We start from the raw sequence: 22411 nt of genomic DNA on the forward strand, positions 1-22411 counted from the left end.
GGCAAGTGACCAAAAGCACAAATTTTACTGCACTGAAAAAAATGGTATTGGATTTGGTGTACAAATTGCTAGTAAATTTCACAAATAATTACAAAAAAGGCAAGTAAAACTGAATTAAATAAATGTGACATTTTGAAGTAGAAAGTACTTAATTAATATTTGTTTTATTTACAACGACGAAATAGTTTATGCAGTGCGATCCAAGACAGAATAGAAAACTTTTTTTGCATTTACGGCATGTGAGTGTTCGCGTAACGGATGCATTAACAGCCATTCTTTAAAAGTAATTTGTTTAAATTTGTAATGTTTATTGCACCAAATTTTTGCACTGAACATTCGTTCACCCTTTCTACATTAGGTGCAAGCAGCGCAACACGTCACGCTAAAAAGAACATACCTGTAGAAACTAGAGATGCACCAATACTACATTTCTCTGTCAATACCGATAGCCGATTATTCAGAGTGATATCTGCCGATACCGATAGTTAAATGTTCTTAAAGAGAAACTCTCCCAACTAATGCTGTGTAAACTATACAAGGAACCCTCTCATTTGGTAAATTACTATAATATTAGAAGTTAAAAAGAACAACAGAGCTCAAACTATTATATTCAAACTTATTTTCAGATCAAATATATCTTTTGAGGTAAAGCATGTTTTTTTTTTCAAGCAAATTTTTGTTTTATTTAATGCATTAAAATGGAAGAAACGATATGCACTCTGCACTGCCACTTGAACTGTGGCTCTACAGCAATCTGTCACGTCCCGTTTAAGAGCGTCAAAACAACATTTATTGTTTGAATTTTTTTATAAAATTTGAAAACGTGATTTTGTGATAAAGGTGACAGAATTCCAAAGCTGAGACTTTTTATTGTAAGTATTGTCTTTTTTGTATTGTCTTTATTGTATGAGTATGCTCATACTTGAGTATATATATGAGTATGCTTATTGTTGCGTATGACCTAAATTCAATAGAAGACATTTTCTTCACATACAGTATGAATCCTAGTCTGACACGTTTTTCCGCCCCCCTTTGATTGACAGGATATCATCGGCCCTGATCATTGGCTGTTTTAAAACAACCGGTTGATGGCCGATTTTAAAAATAATGTGCTACTTCCAATAACAGGACAAATGGATTTAGATATTTGGCTATCATGTGTCCATTGTAGACAAGCTTCTACACAGTCGAACAAACACTGTGTGACACTGCGACTGGTTTGGTGGCTTCCTATACATGATATAATTATGTAACAAGAGCTCTGGCACAGTCTCTCACACACGCACGCACGCACGCAGGCACGCACGCACGCACGCACACCTGATGTGACGGTTGGCCTATGTCTGGATGAGTGACGGGAGGGCAGAGCCAATGAGCTGCTCTCCCCTGAGGGCCCGGGGCTCATCTGCTGGCTCCATGAGTCACTAGTCCAGCCCACTGCTCACAGCACACAACCAGCTCTAATGTCACAGCCCTGTGCTGCTGCTGGTACTGCTGGTGTGAACAGATAACATATGCAAACCAGAATCTGTTGCTTATATAGGAGTTCATCAACAGTACAGCTGCAGTGCAATCTTATGAAACTATTGCGAACATATGAATATTTACAGTCGGGTCAAAAAGGCTTGTTTCCATTAAAGCTCAAAATGCTCAGGGGCCGTATTCACAAAGAATTTTATTTTACCACTAGGAGTACTCCTAAATCCCATTAAAATATTTTAGCTAGGAGTTTTCTCTTAAAAGTTATTCACAACGCCTTTCAGAGCTACTCTTAGTAAGGAAAAATGACAACTCCTAAACTAAGAGTGAGTCTTCGTTGCTATGGATGACGTCAATTCTCATGCACGAGTTTCCTCGCAATGATCACGGTGATTGGTTGTTAGATGACAGGGCCATCATGCGGAACATAACACAGACGCAACAAATCATGGAATTACGACATCTAAATATGTCTGTGTCCTACACAAAATAATAATAGTAATGTCATCGAAATGCATATATAATGACATGTTTGTGCAGGCCCCAGTGAAGTGTAATTCTAAAAAGGCAGAAAGAGAGAGAAAAGTGGTGAATTCAATTAAATTAAATTAAGGTAGCCTAATACCCTAATGAAACCGCCACGGCGCCACTTGCCTAATAATGAAAAACGACACTTGGATTAACACTTGCTTGGTTAATTGACATCCTATTAGTATAGAAGCTTGTTTCCGCCACTGAATAAAAATAAATTAAAATAATTGCGACTTTTTATCTCACAATTGCGAGATATGAAGTCAGAATTGTGAGAAATAAAGTCGCAGTTGTGAGATAAAAAGTCGCAATTACCTTTTTTATTTTTCATTCTGTGACGGAAACAAGCTTCCATAGCCTAAATAGACTACTTAAAGCAAGTAAATGTTGCTCCTATTGAAGTAATGTAATAGTTGAATTACGGTGGATTATGAACTCGCCAAAACGAAAAAGAAAGCCCAACTGGACGCAGGATCAGTTACTGCTGCTGGCCCAGTTGGTGCTGAAAAAATAAAAAAATAAAAATAAAAGGGAAATTCGACACTGGGATATCAAGTAAAACTAAGCGTGAGACATAGGAGAAGATTTGTTTGCAGATCAATGCAGCATTCCCGCTTGTGTCGCAGACCCCGGACGACTGCGAGGCGGTGATATGCGCTACAATCCTTTGTGAATAGGTCTTAGTGAGTTAGGAGTCCTCTCGACTTCTTTTAAGCTGTCCCAGACTTAGGTATTACTTTTAGGGCTAAAATGCTTCGTGAATTACTTTTAGTGAAAAAAATTAGGAGTCCTAAAGTTAGGAGTGACACGCCCATTATTTTTAGGAGTTGCTACTAAATTCGCAAGTTAGGAGCTACTTTTAGCCTTAAAATTCTTTGTGAATACGGCCCCTGAAGATCATCCCAAAATAACCTCCTCTGCATATGTGCTTTTGTGACACTGATAAGGGTTGTATATTTGTTATATATAATCGGGTTTTTTTAATGTAAAAATAGGATTTTATTATTTATAAAAAAATATTTATGGGTTCTAAATAATGGTAACAAATAATTTTGTTTGCATGTTTTTTATATATATGAAATATTTAGTAAAAAAATGTTTTGACGTGAAAACCAAAGCAGGTTTAATAAAGCAGTTTTGCTGTTAAGCAGGATCATATTGTAGTTCTTCTCACCCTGAGAAATGTACCTAGAGGACGAGCCTTTAGGCTAATGTAATAAAAGGATTTTTGCTGAAATCCAATCTTCTCTTTGTTTTATACATGATTTTGTAAACCAATACACCCAGTGGGACACTGGTGCTTCATATCATTTCAGAGTTGATAAACGCAACAGACTTGTGAATCTAATAGTAACGTAACGCACATCTACGAGCAGGGTGTTTTATATTGTTGTTTGAAGTAGTCATGTGGCCTTAAAGCAGCAGTTTTCTTTTCTTTTTTTTAGTCAGTTTTGGTTTTAAACTCCCTGAGTAAAAATTGTTCACGTGATCATCATGTGTTTAGAATTAAAAGAAAAAAGTTTGGCCTCTCAGACAACAAGATGGTTTTAATGGTGGTGTTGCTACATTGCCAAACGGCTCAGCTGATGTGGCGTATTTTCTGCGCATTTCTGTGATTTTTATGACCCGAGGCGCACTGGAATGTGGCTTACGTGGTCATAGAGTATAACACTGGTACAGCTGAGAGAACATTCCTAACATGGGAAATGCACTCGTTGATACAGATGTGCTTTATGATCTGCTAGTTGTATGTAAGAAACCATAAAGACCTCATGGAATAACAAGCAGTTTTCTGTCCTTTTGCTGAGTGCTGACATATCCTTGCTCTGTGCTGACTTGTTTCCTAAACAGCAAGTTTGTATTGGTTATTAGGTTGTATCGGTATATGGATTTTTTTGTTATTAGCTTTTAATTTAGCTTTTAATTTGCCACAGCTGTGAACCATGATTAGTAGTTTGCTAGCAAGAAACGCTGATATTTGGAGAGATTATCTCATTCTAGAGTTTTTCGATCGGACAAGATCAATATTTTACAATATCAGTATTTATCACTATCACTAGAACTTGCACTTTCTTTAGTTCCACTGACCTGCGTCTCACGATTTTAACTAACAGCATATACAGTATATTGTATCCATGCATTAGTCTTAAAGTGACAGCAGCATAATAAACTATTGTTAGACCTACCTGAAAAACTCTGTATATTTCATTTGTATGTTTGTTCTATTGTATTTATTTATTTGTGCTATTGATTGTAGTTTTATTATTTGTTCTTTTTTTATTGATGGCCGTTTACTTGCCTTTTATAATGTTCGAAATTTATATTAGTTAGTAGTTTAAGCTGTGGTATTAAAATTGGAATCAAAAATTGTATTGTAATAAAAAAGGATACATTTGTCAAAAACAACACAAATAATAATCGAAAGTGTATATAGTAATATTAGGATATTAATATATAGTATAGTATATATATTATAAGTAATCGAAAATCGAGAATCAAATTAAGATCAAATTAAGATCAATCTGTTTCGATACCAAGCCCTGTGTGTATATATTTATATGTAATGTATATTTAATTAAATCAATGTAATAATGTGTACACACAAACACACACACACACACACACACACACACACACACACACACACACACACACACACACACACACACACACACACACACACACACACACACACACACACATATATATATATACAAATTCACACTAAACTGGATTAATAAATGCTGTAACATATTGCTTATTTGTTAATTAATATTAATATTAATAATAGGGGTGGTGATGGCTTAATGGATCAGACACATGCCTTTGGTGTGAGAGACCCGGGTTCGAATCCACTATGAGACACCAATTTGTCCCTGAGCAAGACACTTAACCCCTAGTTGCTCCAGAGGCGTGCGACCTCTGACATATATAGCAATTGTAAGTCGCTTTGGATAAAAGCGTCAGCTAAATGAATAAATGTAAATGTAATATTACCTAATGCATTAACTGATGTTTACAGATTAAATCTTATTGCAAAGTGTTTACCACTAAAGCCACAGAGTTCATTGTGGTCTTTTAAGACCAGAAAGGAATATTTACTGTAGTAAACACATGACCGGTATGTTTCTTATAAGGGCATAGGATAACATGTGCAGGGAGGCCTGCATGTATTACTGATCGTGTAGCAAGTCGTTCTAATATCCGTTTTACAAATCGCTGTTTCATTTCAGCAGGCCAACTCACAGGGATGGTGCGGTGAGGTAAAGTGTTATTCTTACATGGGTGATAAGGGTGAGCGGGTGCGTTGAGAAAGCCGTGGGGATTGTCTTTGGCTCTGATAATTCAGAAGGGCTTTGGAGGGAGATGAAATGATGTGAGATGGCTCTTGGCTGGAGTCCCACAGCTGGGTTTACTCTGTTTTGGGGGAGGGGGCTACAGCACTCAACACAGAGGATTAAAGGCGACTAGGGTTTTTTTTCTTTGCGGGGGCGTTTGGGAAGATCGTTACAATTATTACTCTCTACATGACCCGTGTTTTAGTCTCCTCTGTGTTCTGTAATTATCTTTGAAGAGAAAGGCCCATTCCCCATATGCGGTTTAGGTTTATAATCATCGACCCCTTCCTGAAACATATAAACGGTCATTGTTGATAGTGTTATTAAAGAACACAGTTTTCATCACAGTCTGCTCATATTATGTCTAACTAAATCATCAATAATGTGACTGCAAAGTTGTTTGCTATATATGTTTGTTCTTGTCCCGCCAATGTCCCGCAAATGGCAAAATAGGCTAGTTTAGATAGTATTACTCAAGGTTACCCCAGACCAGTGCTTATATGTTATGACTCTGTGGCTGGTACATAATTCACTTCCAATTACTAGTAGAAGTTGTTTTGCATCTGTGTATTTTTGACCAGAAATATTTTGATAAGCTTTATTAAGAACATCTGTGACATGTTGGCAATTGCCACTGAAAATAAAATTCGACTTATAAAAAGCACAATATATGTACAAATTTTTGCCTCATAGACTTCAATTATAAGTACATAACCTTCAGTGTGTTTTTCAAAATTATTTTTTAAAACAGTTGGAGTTTAATTGTCCTTTTAAAAGGCCATCTTATTCTGTTTTCTCCGATACTTCCTCCTCTGACTTTTCTAAGACTTTGCAAAGTCTCTATCTAACCCAAATGTGACCCTGGGGACGTTTTAAGTGCTTGGGCAGAAAAAAAGTGCTTTTGGGTCCAGTGAGGTTCACTTGCTTATGGGAGTTTTTGTAATTAAATTATATGATATTTCTGCAAAGCTGATTGCTATACAACAATAAAATCCCTTGTGAGCTTGTAATCAGTGGATTTGTATGCCAGGATGCACAGAAATAAAGAACTGTGTGTAATAACTCTGATATGGGTCAGACAATTGCCATTGTAAGACAATGTTTTACACAGGTTTGAAGTTAACTAGACCTTGTAATGGTCAACATACATTATTTGAAATAACAGACCATTTTCTTCACTACAAAGTGGTACAGATAAATAAGTTTTATCTATAATATAAATAAGTGTGAAGCTATATAAGCAAGACAGTATAAACCTATTGAGCTAAAGACCCTAGGCATGTGAAGGCTTAAAATAAAATAGGCCTGAGCTCAAAAAAGAAACTCACTTGCCGTCTCAGTAATAATGGCTATGCTGATGTTTATTTATTTTTTTATAATCTCTGCAGCCCCTTAGATTGAATCAGAAGATTGTCACAGACTGTTGTGCCATAAACTGCTTTGTCATAGCAGTTTCCAGAACTTTTGTGGCCACCACTAACACTGTTGTCGAAGAACCTCTGTAATTACTTTTATTTATGAGACCAGGAAAGTTTTCCACCATTTTGTGTATCTCTTCCTCTCTTCAATGTATTTTTTTCTTGTCCCCCTGCAAACAGCCTCAGGGTTTTGGCAGGAACACGAATCCTGATCATACGTCTATATTTCTCTGTCTGCAAAAATAAAACATGCACACTCACACTTAAATTGCTGAATCATTGTTTCTTTGCAGTTTTATGAGAATAATTTGCCTCTCTTGACGTATGAGAATACGTATATACGTATCATATAATTTTGATATGAAATAATTATAACCAATATATAAAAAATAGGGCTTATCAAATTATCTTTTGATGAACGATGGTAACATATACAAATGTAACATATAAGGATAAACATTGCAGTTATACATAAGGCACTAGTGCATATAAATAGTGCACTAGTGCATATAAATATTTCTATATTTAAAAACTTTCTCATACACACGCACCACCACCCAAATGTGTTAATTCCACTGATATTTAGGTGTGCATGTGTTTTCTATTAGTTGTTTTCTCATGATTACATCATCAGCCAACAGCATTGCAGAGTCGCAGCTCTTCCTGTTGTTGCTAGGAATGTGATGTCACCTGCTCCTTTAACACGGTTGGTCCTTGTGTGTTTCAGGTCCTCAGCCTTGGCAAAGAACAAATGAGCAGCGACAAGGCTTTTCCCCACAATCCTCTGGTGCTCCCTCCCAGCTGGCTGAGCCTGACAGGTTGTGCTGACACTGACTGGAGTTGAGTGCTCTCTTTTTCCGTTGTCAGGGGCCTGGCTGCGTGGAGGAAGCGGGGGCTAATTAATGAGCTGTGAGTATGAGGCCTCACTGCTGACAGCCAGTGGAGACGGGATTAATAGTCCGGTCATCTGGCTTGATGTGTGTGCCTCCAGGCTGCCCCTTGACGAGAGTCCACTGCGGAATCCACCACGGCGGCCGCCGAGAGACCAGCAGAGATGCCCACCGAGACGCTGCAGGCAGATAGCAAGCCCGCCGTCCAGGGTGGGGCCTTTGCCTCTGCTGTCCCACTCCGCATCCTCAACAAGGGGCCCGACTACTTTCGACGCCAGACTGAGCAAAACCCAAAGCGGTTGAGTGCCGTGGAGCGTCTCGAGGCCGACAAGGCCAAGTACGTAAAGAGCCAGGAGGTCATAAACGCTAAGCAGGAACCTATCAAGCCACAGGTACTGGCCAAGCCCCCTGTATGCCCAGTTCCTGTCAAGAGGAATGGCGGTGTGGGATCTGGCTTGAAGGCCTCCAATAACAATGCCAAGTCGGACACCTGCGCAACCACCACCAAACGGGAGAATCTCAACCTGGAGATCCTGAAGAACATCTTGAACAGCTCCTCCTCATCCGAGGGGCCTGCCAAGGGGACGTCTTACAAAGTCGGGGCACGCAGTTGGGCGCCGCATCGCTCATCCGAGCTGACGGAACCTGGATGTCGTTCTTTTACAGACTCGCTCAAGGTACCATCTTCCACGCAAGGTCGACACAGTCCACAGGGAGGCAACTTGAACCTGAGTCGCAGGCTGCTGGAGGAAAGGTCGTGCGAGGCCGTTGGTGAGCGCTCAACGCTGCATGCCTCCCACAGCTCCTCAGACATTCGCCGCATGTGCAATGGCAAGCCACTGAGAGCGGCCCGTAGCAGCAGCTCTTCCGCACCACCACTGCCGCCCAAGCCTAGCGCTAAGGCCTTGGCTGCTTGTGACAATGCACCCCGCTCCCCTGAAAGAGAGACACTGGCCAGCACTACTACAGAGTTGGAGTTGGGTAATTCTGTGGCCCGCAGGCCCTCTCTGCACCGCTCCAAATCAGACCTGAGCGACCGCTATGCGCGGGCCGGCGCAGACGTGGAACGCTTCTTCAACTATTGTGGGCTGGATCCCGAGGAGCTGGAGAGCGTAGGTGTGGAAAGCTTTGCCCGAGCGAACTCTGACATTGTGTCGCTCAACTTTCGTAGTGCCAGCATGATCAGCTCGGACTGTGAGCAGTCACGGCATAGCAACGACGACCTGACCGATGAAGAAGACGATGCCGGGGAGCGTGTTCCCTATGGAATTTCTGCCGTTGAACGGAACGCCCGGGTCATTAAGTGGCTCTACAGCATCAAGCAGGCGCGGGAGTCTCAGAAAGTCTCCCATGTCTAAAAGAGGGAGCAGACCTCCCCAACCCAATCTAGACTTGGTACCTGCTTATTTTTGCAATCCATGCACTGTCTTTGAAATCTCTAAAGATTACATGGCAAAGACTTTTGAGTTGACGGCTCTTTTTAGTCACTTTTTTGCAGTCAGTGTTCGCTGTCTTCTGAATCTGCATGACTCTTTAGACACTCAGCCTCTTTGCGGCCTCAAGGTAATGTAGCTCATGTAGGAACCTCTTTAAAAATGGTTGCGTCAATGCCATCCCTGTACTGAAAACAACTCATATTTCCTTTTTTCTTTCTGCCTCTGTCTATCAAACATCTTGATGCCAGCACTTTTCAGGTGCTTCTTATTTCACTTGGGCGCACTGAGCCAGGAAGCCATATTGGTATGAATGCAGAGCTGCAGTGTGTTTAGACTTCTTTTGATCCTCTCTCTCTGTCACTTTTTTTTTTACTTGTTCTTATGATGGGTATGAGCTGTATGTATATAAACCTCTGTGAATAGGCGCAGCAGAAGCATGTTTTAGTCTATTCTCGAGATCTCCCCCGCCCGACTTGTCTTGGTCAGCCTTGCACTGGTCATATTTTTACAGCAGTATCAGACATCATTCAGCTCCATGTGGTTTGTTTTTACTTTGTCTGTTGGTGCAATTGTTTCGAAAGGTGTAAATGCTGTAAGAATATGTATATCATTTTCAGAGTTGTCTGAAAAACATTGTGACGAGTCTGCTATGTTCCTCCGTAGCTCCTGGTCTGTTTGTTCCCCCTTTGGGCTTGCATTGCGAGGCTGTGTGAGACTTTGTCCATGAACAAATCTGTAGGACACTGTTGTTGCAATGACATATATGTTCGGTATATTGAAGTTTGAGCTGTTACTTAAAAATTTCATCAAAATGTTTGTTAACATTTAGTTCTTTTTCATTTCAATAAATGGCTGATTTTGCCAACTTTTGTCATCAAACTTAAATGTTTTAATGTATTTATCTGTCATGTATATAGTTGATGCATGTATATATTATTTTTCTTGAAGTGAAGCACAAACATTCTTCAAAATATTTAAATGTGTGTTCCAGTGGGAAAAAAAAACTCATACTGGTTCAGAATGACATCAAGGTGAATGAATGATGACAACAAATTGTTTCTTCTTTTTTTTTAACTATCTATCTCTTTAAGCAATAATAGAATGCTTTTTGAACTAGCTCAGACATTGGCTAGAAAGGGGAAAAATAACAAAGGCCAATCATGTGCTCTTCCCATTGCTGACCCTGAAAAAACAGCTGTCAAGTGTTGTATTCTCACAACCCTATTTTTGCTCTCTCATTGTAGCCCTTGTCTCTTTGCAGAGTATGGCTGTCTGCAGGAGGGTAGGTGCCTTTAATTTAGTCATTTGTGCTGCTTGCTTTCTCAGGGCAAGAGGAAATGATCTAATTCATCACAAATGTTTAGAAAGTCCAGACCGCTGCACTAGAGGCCCCCTCGGTCCCTGGAGCACCTAACTCATAAACAAGCAAAAGGGATCCATGGGTCACAAGCTGGAACACTTACGTGAAACCTAATGTTTTCACCCACTTTTCTCTGCAGTTTACAGAAAAGACTCGATGCAGTCGAAAGCACTGAACTGGTCTTTGTGGTGATTGCGAAGGCAAGTCTCAGTGTAACTATTTCTCATACTTATTAAACTTTGGTGCACATGTAAAGTGCAGACATGAATGATGCCTTAAACTGTGTGCCTTATTAAGGAAAGGTGTTTTGCTTCTTTATTCTTGAACACATACCTGACCCGAATGCACACTCAAAGTGAAAGGTTTTTTTATTGGCATCTATGGACCTTTAGCATCCATTAACCTTTCCAATGCACAAAAGTTTAATTTTACTGGAAAATGTTATTTAGATTATTAATATGTTGACAATGAAAAAAAAAAACATTTTTAGGAACTGATCACTGAAAGGCTATAATTTTCCACAAAAAAACACCATAGCAACGCCCTTGCAACCACATAGCACTGCATTAAAATACACTTAAAGGGACATTTCTTAGGTTATGCTGTTATCTTGAACAGCTTTTATAAGAGGCTCTTGATTTTAGTAACCAGAATAAGGCGTGTCTGTTATTTAAGCCACAAAATGGCTGCTCTTGCTGTTCTGAAATTTATTGTGTTTTTAGGGTAATTATAAATTATTTGTAATGGCATTTAAGTGCCTGTTAAACAATATTTACACAATGCACACCCCCTCCCCTACTCCCCTTACCACTAGAAATGTAGGATTAGCGAATCCTCCCTCCGGCTTTGCATGACATGAAGATAATTTCTCAGTTGATCTAATGACTAATGGGAGGGTTTATCTGTTCATGTGAGGAAAGCACAAGACTGTCGAGCTGTGGCGGTAAAAAAGCCTTGCTTTTTTCCTGTGAGGACCTGGATTGAAACAAAATGGCACCCCAGGCAACAATAAGGAGGTGAATTTAATTTTCTATTTTGTTTCCTGAAGTTACACTAATAACATCAGACCCTCTCATGAACGCCTTCATTAATTTCCGTCTTGCATGCCTGACAAAAGAGGCATTGATGAATGCCCTTTCTATAGCGCCTCTCTCTCTCTTTCCCTGGCAGGAGTGGAGCAGAACATTAGGCTATGAAAGCAAGCCATGTTTGAGCTCTGTCTCTCTCGCTGGAGGGATGCTGCGACATGGTTGTGGGGTTCATTGGCTGTAATCATTCCCCCTGCACGGCTCCCTCCACAACACAAAGGCAGCAAGTTTCTTTATCCCTTTGACTCATGCTTTTCTAATGCAGCGGTTTAAGCCTAATGCTTTGCTACAGCTGTGAACTAGCATGACATTTACAACCGATTGCCACCTCTCTCTAAGGCCAGAGGCTCACAGTCATCATGTGGTGTCATAACAGGCTGAATGTGGCCTCGTTGTCCCTCTTTTGTATGTTTTGCTATTGTTTCGTCTGTAGCGCTGCAGCGCTGTAAATAACCAGAGATTTCATCAGCACTATATCTCCTTATAGCAGTATTGAAAGTGTCATGTTCATTAAAGTTGAATGGTACTCATTTTTAAACCAAGTTTTGTTTTAAACAAACAAAATAAATATTTTTGAAGTTGCATTATTATTGTAGAAAAAAAACAATGGAAATGAATCTGTTAAGTTCAGTTGCAATTTAGCTTGGTAAATAGCATGTTATTATAAAACAGATAATAGCCAACTGGACTTTTGCTTTTATGTGTTACACTGTCCTTAATGTGTGTGTGTTACCTCTTGTCTGGGGCAATTGTGGTAACAATCATTATAATTTGTTCATTAAGTAGTGCAAATTTTTTCAACACTGATAATATTAATATATATATACATATACATAATACTGGACTTTTGCTTTATGCAGTCTCTATGCATTGTTTTATAACATAAATCAAGGAAAAATTGGGCCAAAACCTAAAATTGAATAAGAATGCTGAAATTGAATGTGATAAGACATTGTAATAATTTGTTTATATCTTAAACCTTAAGTAATTGTAAAATTACTTTTTCTTACACCAACCCCTTGTATTTTCATTTAGATTTCTCAAATCAAATCTAAACTTATCTGTTTCAACAAAAATGTTTTATTATGTATATTTAAATGTCACATCATGGTGGTTTAGGGCTTACTTTTGTAGGACTTTAGGTTTATCCTATACAACAGTTGTTAATCAGGTTTTACCTTGTTAAGTACTTGGACAATACAAACAAGCCGTCAGAGCAAAATATCATTAGAAAGCATGTGGCGACCCTTCGTTAAAATTCCAGTAGCTTGGTAAAAGCTTTGTCAACAACCTGCATTCAGTTGTGTTCAGTCAGGAGAGTAAGAGGGCTCTGTGTGCAATGAATGCTCCTGTCCTGAAATTGAAATTCCAATGGCAGCCCACAGCTAACCATTATCAGCTGCTCTAAGATTCCTCTAGCCTCAAATAACTGATGATGCTTAAAAGAGGGGGAATCTGAATTATAAAACATAAATTGGGCTTATATATTTAAACAGTGTAGATTCTTATGTCTTTTATATCGGTCTGTTAAAATTGTTTTTTACATGTTCCATTCACAGAAGTATGATTTCTAATATCTATAGCAGATTGTCCTAACATCTTCCCCTTAAAGTTGCAGTAGGGAGTTTTGAGAAAATGTTGACTTAGCCTGAAAATTTGAACAAGCACAACTTACAGGTCCAACCCGCTTGCTCTCTGCTACGCTACAGCCCTCCCTCCACAGCTCTTCCCTCCACAGCTCTTCCCTCCACAGCTCTTCCCTCCACAGCTCCTCCCTCCACAGCTCTTCCCTCCACAGCTCCTCCCTCCACAGCTCTTCCCTCCACAGCTCTTCCCTCCACAGCTCCTCCCTCCACAGCTCCTCCCTCCACAGCTCCTCCCTCCACAGCTCCTCCCTCCACAGCTCTTCCCTCCACAGCTCTTCCCTCCACAGCTCCTCCCTCCACAGCTCCTCCCTCCACAGCTCCTCCCTCCACAGCTCCTCCCTCCACAGCTCTTCCCTCCACAGCTCCTCCCTCCACAGCTCCTCCCTCCACAGCTCCTCCCTCCACAGCTCCTCCCTCCACAGCTCCTCCCCCACAGCGGAGCCTGCCGTGAACGCGCAGGCTAGTAAACAGGACCACCGATGACGGCGGATTATAAACAGTTATGGAACAATCACTAATAGGGACGAAACATCAACAATATGCTTTACATTGACTATGGCCTGCCCATACTTTGACTACAAAGTTGGTCCTCAAATCATTATGTATTTTGCAATACATGTAACTTTATAAGGTTGCACTCTTTCTATAAGTTATAAATAGCTACTAAGATAACGTTAAAGGATTAGTTCACTTTAAAAAAAACTTTTGCTGATAATTTACTCACCCCCATGTCATCCAAAATGTCCATGTCTTTCTTTCTTCAGTCGAAAAGAAATAAATTTTTTTGATGAAAACATTCCAGGCTTTTTCTCCATATAATGGACTTCAATAGGACACAAACGTTTCAAGGACCAAATGACAGTTTCAGCGCAGCTTCAAAGGGTTTTAAACGATACCAGACGATGAATAAGGGTCTTATCTAGTGAAACGATCGGTCATTTAAAAAATAAATAAAAAACTTTAAGTTTTTAAGCACAAATGCTCGCCTTGCTCTGTTCTGTGATGCACGTTCGTGATCCTGTTCGAACTTGTTCATCCAAATGAACAAATCTTTTTTTCGAGTCATTCGTTCGTTGAATGAACGAAATGACTCCGAAAAAGACTCGTTCAAAATTAACAAATCTTTTTTCGGGTCATTTTGTTCGTTGAATGAACGAAGTGACTCGAAAAAAGATTCGTTCATTTGGATGAACGAGTTTGAACAGGAGAGTCACGAACGACGGTACGCGCTCGCGCTGTGCAAGAGAGGGGTGATCAGCGCGTACACGAGCGTGATTGACACTGCTAAGACATTCCTCCTGGCTCTGATTGGTTGTTTCTGACCGGGAGCGGTGTATTTCTCCAAATGGCAGTAGGACCACAGGGAGGAGCCAGAGGAGCTTGATTTTTTTCACAGATTATCTGTCTCATATTCTACTTTCAGGACATAATGAGAGTTTTAACAAATATTTGTTTACAAAAGTGACCTACTGGAGCTTTAAAGCGGCACTATGCAGGATTTCTGTTTTTGTCAAACAGCGATCCCTAGAGTCGCTGTAGAGTACTTGTATTTAACGTTACTGTCGTAAACACCACTCACGCAGAGCGTATCTGAACTCACGGCCTCTGCACTTAATAATAATAAAGTAGCCTACCGCGTTAGGCTTACCTGAGCCTAAATGCCAGATGACACCAATAAAGTGTATCATGTACGTCGCATTATTTCGCAGGGCTCTCAAGTTTTGAAGACAGGCAAGAGTGACATCCAGCCGACAGATACATTTTTGTCATTGACTGTTGAGTTAAATCTTACCCAGATAAAATAGTGCTATTTTCTGATTGGCTATTGTGTAGCTCGACAAACAACACCAGAGGAGACGCGCTTGATTCCTGCCGGTTCCACAGTGAGAGGGGCGCGGCCAGAGTTTTGGCATATTAAATATATTACAAATAGTTTTTCAGCGTGAGAAATACAATGTGTGGCGGGAGAGCGTAACAAAAGACTGAAATGAGTTACTGTCACGCTCAATGCGTGACACTTGAGAGCCCTGATTTCGTAACAATGTCCCTTATGATGTTGTTAGACATGATTATTGCAATTTATCATAATAGTTTGCAAATTTCGATCATTTACACTATTTACAACATGTAGGCTTATTTATGTCCTGATAATTATGTGAGATATTGACAAGTGTTCTCATGATAATAGCAGGAATCAACTTTAACAGTGAAAGACTGAGCGAGTGGGACTCTTGTCCGGTTCCTCGTGCTGTCAGATTCTCGTTACCTTTTTCTAGACTCTTCCGACCGCGCTTTCTTCGTTTTTTTCCGCCATTCTGAAAACGCAGGTCCGATGTTTACTCGTGTCTGACTCCTCGCTCGGTCAGTCTGCCATTTCCTCTTTCTCTGTTCCTCCGACAATCCTTTTCTAGCTTTCTGCTTCTTATATGCCAGCTTTGCCATGGGACGATAGTTGTTCTTATAGCTAGCCGTATCCTTGATGGGGGCGTCTACGCATGCAGTGCCGTAAAGCAATTCGTTACCTCGCGAGACCTGATATCACACGATACTTCCTAACACTGAGTTGCAGTGTTAGGACCAAAGTTGAGTTACTGAGTTACACCAAAGTTGCAAGGGTGGTTTTGCGGCTCACATGCACCAGGGGGGTGCGAGACGACCACCATTCAACACGAAATCAGTAATATAAACATTACAATGACTCCAAAGCTGTTCGGTTAAGGTAAAAAAGTTACTTAGTTCTGCTTTAACTGAGGGGCAACATGTATGACCAACAACCATAATCATCTGATTGAAGGGCTTTTTTATTCTGATGAGAAATGCATAAGCCATCCATTTCTGAATACCTTTAATGGACATAATACTGAGATGGCATGAAGATGGGGTCATTAGTGTGATGCATGTAGTGTCTGCATTCAGTATGAAATGGAGATTAAGTAAAGCTTACTTGGGCTGTGTGTTAAGTGTGTGTAACCCTTCTTATCTTGGGCGACTGAAAACTAACATCATTTGTTCAGTTGTTCAATTTGTTCAATGTTAAAGCAACACAACTGTTTTCAACATTGATATAAAGAAATGTTTCTTGAGCTGCAAATCAGCATATAATGATCATGTGACTGAAGACTGGAGTAGTACTGAGAATTCAGTTTTGCCATCACACAGGAATAAATTCAGTTTTAATATGCAGGCTATTCAAATAGAAAATGTTTTTAAAATGTTGTAAAAATGTCAAAATATAACAGTGTTTTTGGTCAAAAGCAGCCATAAAAGACTTCTTTCAAAAACACTACTGACCCCAAACTGTTGAATGTTAGTGTATATGTAGTATTTTGAATAATGATAAGCCATTTGCATTATACACATGCTTGATGTTTTGACAGCTCCGTAATAAATATACTTTTTCTTGCTATGTGTATCTCTATGCCTGATATTAGCCAGTTGTCTATCAGAAATTCCTTTGTTCTTTCAATGACTTTCAGAACTATTTCACAAAAGAGACACAATGCTTTTCTCAGGGACACAGCGCACAAATAGGTTTGTAGTCACAGCATAGAAGATAGAAGGTCAGTCACGCAGAACTATAATTGACCTAAAAGCTTTTATTTCAGTTCCCAGTTCTGCATCAAACTCTTGGCACGCAAAAAAGGAACAAACCCGATCCTTAGATTGTAATGATAAACATTGTATGTGTGGTACTAAAATCGTATTTTAATTATTTGCCCCAAAGCAAGCAAACAAGCAAACACATAAACAAAGAAGCTGTTGACTGGTTCATTCTAGGTGCTTGGATGTCTGACGGATGCCATTCGTGCAATCATCATGCAATAACTACATCATGATGAACACAGACTGTCCCCTAGTGGTGCTTTCTGTTTCCTACATGGGTGAAAATATAAATAGAAAAGCCTTTTACAAATCTAATTTCACATTACTAAACTCCAATGTTTTTATCCTGTGTTTAATGTTTTTAAATGTGTTCCCTTGTGAGAACAAAATGCAAAAACAGTTCAACAGTTTGATAGTCCATTCAAAACATTACAAACAGGGCCTAAAGGGGGCAGCGTACACACAGAGATGATCCTCAACAAAAATCTGAGCTGATTTTATTTTTGGTCTGATCAGCCCAGTTTTGTTGTCTTGGTGCTCATGGTTTGTTTTGACAGCTCTGCTGTCATCGTGGCATTATCCCCACCCTCTTGTTATTCCATTAAACATAATTGCTCACCTGTCATCGATTGACTTCCTAATTTATTCCCCTATTTATCCCTCTCTAATTCACTGTCTTGTGCCAGAATGTTTGTGTATGTTACCTAGCGCTCTGGCCAGCTGTAATACCTTGTCTTGTCTAGTTAAATCGTGTGTGTGTCATGTTTCGAGGCTCCAGTGCCTGTTTTGCTTCCTCTCTCACACCGTCTATACTGCATTCCGCTGCCCTGGCTTGCTTCCTGCTCCTTGGAATTGACTTCACTCACCCCTGCCTCTCATTCCTCGCCCACCAGCAATCTCTCCATCGGATGCCGGGGTGCCGTGGTCTATCTGTTCCTCCCGTTCTCCTGAAGGCTGCCTGGGAATTGCGCTGTCCAACGCCCTCTGCTGGATTTAATTATCATTTTTCTGTTGACTGCTTTTGGCCTTGTGTGCTATTATTCTAGAAATAAACTGAGTTTTGTTGTGCCCGCAACTGAATCTCATCCTGATTTGTGACAGAACAGTCTGGCAAACAAAGGTTCAGACAGCACTCATCCAGCAGACGCTCTCTTGGGCCAGTATGCCACCCAGCTTACCACCACTTCACAGGAGGTTGAATTTCCGTCAGCTCGGGTGGCCGAACTCAACTCAACGCCTGTATTGAGGAGCTCCAGTGAGATGCCCTGGGAACCATACCAGTCATTCCTTCTGCCCAATCTCCTCTCCACCACAAGCCCGAACCCCATGATAACAGCCCACGACCTTATGATGGGGACCCAAACTGAATGAGTTGGCCCTGCATTCCAGGTTTCTTGAGGAGCTGGATGATCAAATCAAATCAGTGGGTGAAATTCTTAGGTGCAGTTCCGAGCAATATAGCAGTATGACACGATGTGACGTAAACAATTACAGCAAACATCAGATTTACATAGATTACACATCTAATGTGCGCACAATTACTCACAGTACCATACACACTAACAGAACAATAAATAATATACAATATACACTATACAATATACAACAATTTACAATATACAACAATATACAAAAAATACAAAAAGAGGTATGTATACATGCAATAGATACACGTAAGGTGGATATATAAAAAATAAAAAAATTAATATATATATATATTGTTATATGCAGTAGGTTATGTTGTGGTGTGTTGACAGTTAGACTGTTTTTGGTTATTGATCATGAGGGATCAAGAGTTTAGAAATCTAATTGCTTGTGGGAAGAAGCTGTCATGGAGTCGACTGGTGTGTGTCCTTATGCGGTACCGCCTGCCTGATGGTAGCAGTGAGAGCAGTCCATGGCTCGGGTGGCTAGAGTCTCTGATGATCCTCCGAGCTTTCCTCACACACCGCCTGGCATATATATCCTGGAGGGAGGGAAGCTCACCTCCGATGATACGGCTGGCAGTGCGCGCCACCCTTCGCAGGGCTTTGCGGTTACGGCTGGTGGTGTTGCCGTACCAGGCAGTGATGCAGCCAGTCAGGATGCTCTCGACGGTGCTGGTGTAGAACTGTGTGAGGATGTGGCGGTTCATTCCGAACTTCCTCAGCCGTCTCAGGAAGAAGAGGCGCTGATGAGCCTTCTTCATGATGGCCTCGGTGTGGACGGACCATGTGAGTTCCTCTGTGATGTGGACACCGAAGAACTTGAAGCTGCTGACTCTCTCCACCGGTGCTCCATTGATGGTGATGGGGCTGTGTTCTCTGTCGTTCTTCCTGAAGTCGACTACTAGCTCCTTGGTTTTGCTGATGTTGAGGGAGAGGTTGTTCTTCTGACACCAGTGCGTCAGAGAGAGCACCTCCTCTCTGTAGGCCGTTTCATCGTTGTCGGTGATCAGACCTACGACCGTCGTATCATCAGCAAACTTGATGATGGAATTGGAGCTGTGAGTTGCCACGCAGTCATATGTGTTCAAGGAGTACAAGAGTGGGCTAAGAACACAGCCCTGAGGGGCTCCAGGGTTGAGGGTCAGTGATGAGGAGATGTTGCTGCCTATTCTAACCACCTGGCGTCTGTTTGACAGGAAGTCCAGGATCCAGCTGCACAGCAAGCTGTTTAAGCCCAGAGCCCGGAGTTTCACATCAAGCAAGGAGGGCACTATGGTGTTGAATGCAGAGCTGTAGTCTACAAACAGCATTCTCACATATGTGTTCCTTTTTTCCAGGTGGGAGAGAGCAGTGTGTATTGTAGATGCAATAGCATCATCAGTGGAGCGGTTATTGCGGTATGCAAACTGCAGTGGGTCCAGTGAGGGAGGTAGAACAGAGCAGATGTAATCTCTGACTAGTCTCTCAAAGCATTTACTGATGATGGGGGTCAGAGCAACAGGGCGCCAGTCATTTAAGCAGGTGATGTTGGTTTGCTTCGGTACAGGTACAATGATGGATGTTTTGAAGCATGTGGGGACTACATACAAGGAGAGGGACCGATTGAAAATGTCCGTAAAAACACCAGCAAGTTGATTCGCGCACTTTCTGATGACGCGGCCCGGAATACCGTCTGGACCCGCGGCTTTACGGATGTTCATTCGACGGAAAGATCGGGTTACATCCGCTACAGAGACGGAGAGTGTACTAACCTCTGTAGCTTCAGCCGCGAGAACTCTCTCCGCGAGGGGGGTGTTAGTTCCCTCAAAGCGAGCATAAAAAGTGTTTAGCTCATCTGGGAGAGAGGCAGTGTTGTTCACTGTGGAGTTTATGTTTCCTCTGTAGTCCGTAATGATATTAATTCCCTTCCACATGCTTCTAGAGTCGGAGGTGTTGAACTTTCCGTCAATCTTGTCTCTGTATTGGCGTTTTGCTGCTCTGATAGTTTTACGGAGGGCATAACTTGCTTGTTTTTTCTCCTCCGCACTCCCGGAGTTAAAAGCGGAAGTCCGGGCATTGAGTGCCGCACGAACATCGCTATTAATCCATGGTTTCTGGTTCGGGTAAATCCGAATTGTTTTGGTCGGAACAACGTCTTCTACGCACTTCCTGATGAAACATGTTACGCTGTCAGCGTAAACCTCGATATCGTCATCAGAGGCCGACCGGAACATCTCCCAGTCCGCGTGATCAAAACAGTCCTGAAGCATAGAGTCTGATTGGTCCGACCAGCACTGGATCGATCTGAGGGCGGGTGTTTCCTGTTTCAGTTTCTGCCTATAAGCGGGCAGAAGGAGAACGGAAGAGTGATCCGATTTGCCAAAAGGTGGACGGGGGAGGGATTTGTAGCCATCCCGGAAAGGGGAGTAGCAATGATCCAAAACCCGGTCCCCTCGTGTGTTAAAGTTTATGTGTTGGTGGTATTTAGGTGCTATTTTCTTGAAGTTGGCTTTGTTAAAGTCCCCGGACACAATGAACGCGGCCTCAGGGTGCGCGGGTTTCCTGCTCGCTTATTTCCCCATACAGTTCCTTTAGTGCCCGGTCTGTGTCGGCTTGTGGGGGAATGTACACAGCCGTGATAATGACCGCTGTGAATTCCCTCGGTAGCCATAATGGTCGACACAGAAGCATGAGAAATTCCAGATCAGGAGAGCAGAAAGACTTGATAGAATGTACGTTCCTCTGATCACACCAGGATTTGTTGATCATAAAACATACACCCCCACCTCTGCTTTTTCCTGAGAGGTCTTTAACTCTGTCCGCTCGGTGCACTGAGAACCCCGCGGTTTCAATGGCTGAGTCTGGAATCTCAGCAGACATCCAAGTTTCTGTAAGGCAGATAATGCAGCAGTCCCTCGTCTCCCGTTGGAAAGAGATCCGCGCTCTCAGCTCACAGAGCTTGTTGTCTAGAGACTGAACGTTTGCTAGCAAAATACTGGGAAGCGGGGGGGCGATTTGCGCGCCGTCTTACTCTGACGAGAACGCCGGCTCTTCTTCCCCTTCTCCGTCTGCGTTTCTGCGGCCGAGCTGCTTAGACAAAGGGCTCCGCTGCCGTGTTTTTTCAGCGGGGCATCACTGAAGAAATGAAACTCCGGTTTTCGGTGTTCGATTGCCGAACCAATGTCCAAAAGTGTTTGTATGTCGTACTCAATAAGACAGACAACATCCAAGACAAAAAACAAAAGAACTGTAAACAAAACAAACAAAAAACTACCATGTTGTGACGGAGCTCGCAACGCAGCAAACAGGGAATCCTGTTGGGTGCTTCTCCCTGTGTGAAGCACGGCTCCCTGCGCACCTGCATTGACTATAGAGGACTAAAGTTAGTTATTGCACAGAGCCCAGGTCTTCACCAGGTTGGACCTCTGCAACGCTTACCACCTTGTATGAATTCACAAGGGGGATGAGCGGAAGACAGCATACCCCTACAAGACATTTTGAATATTTGGTCTTACCTTTCAGTCTGACTAACGCTCCAGCTGTCTTCCAGACCTTGGTCAAGGATGTGCTAAGGGACATGGTAAACAAGTTTGTCTTTGCACCTTGATGACATTCTCATCTTTTCTCCTTCTCCACAGGTGCACATATGAATTTAGCGGTTTAGTCCAAATTTTCTGAACAGACACGATCGCTTTATATGATGAACTGATTTAATTTAAGCTTTTATTCACGTATAAAAATGTACTCTTCAGTTTTGGTAAACGGAAGCTTAAGCTTGTTCGCTTGATGTGCAAGAACCAATGAGATTTGTTCTCGCGTGTAAAGCAGGTTCGGTTGAGCTGCTGTTTATGTCCACTGATATAAAAGCGGTCTCTTCAGAAAATTTGGACTAAACCATTAATGGATTCGTTTTACGATCTCTTTATGAACTTTTTGAAGCGTCAAAGTGGTAGTTTACGTAGCTGTCTATGGAGGGTACAGAAAACTGTCAGATTTCTTTAAAAAGACCTTCATTTGTGTTCCGAAGATGAGGTTTTACGGGTTTGGAATGACATGCGGGTGAGTAATTAATGACAGAATTTTTATTTTTGGGTGAACTATCTCTTTAATATGGACTAAGCAATCGAAATATCGATGTAGCTAAATAAAATGCAGATAGAGACATTTTGACTGATTAAACATGAAGGTAATTAACACAACATATACACAGTATATG

The 22411-nt window shown here is 41.4% G+C and overlaps 1 protein-coding gene across 4 annotated transcripts in view; it reads left to right on the top strand.

The window, feature by feature from the left end:
- The window catches only part of fam110b (family with sequence similarity 110 member B), a 52815-nt gene extending 42844 nt beyond the window's left edge, over positions 1 to 9971 (top strand). For all 4 annotated transcript variants that reach the window (XM_077227271.1, XM_077227279.1, XM_077227293.1 and 1 more), the window contains one exon: positions 7494 to 9971. In XM_077227271.1, coding sequence (XP_077083386.1) covers positions 7821 to 9014 — 1194 coding nt within the window. In that variant the 5' untranslated portion in view covers positions 7494 to 7820 and the 3' untranslated portion in view covers positions 9015 to 9971. The remainder of the gene's footprint in view (positions 1 to 7493) is intronic.
- Positions 9972 to 22411: the final 12440 nt, after the last annotated feature.

This window comes from Siphateles boraxobius, unplaced genomic scaffold (assembly GCF_051911475.1).
Source record: "Siphateles boraxobius isolate OS27281-9 unplaced genomic scaffold, OSU_SipBor_1 1, whole genome shotgun sequence".
Classification (NCBI taxonomy): domain Eukaryota; kingdom Metazoa; phylum Chordata; class Actinopteri; order Cypriniformes; family Leuciscidae; genus Siphateles; species Siphateles boraxobius.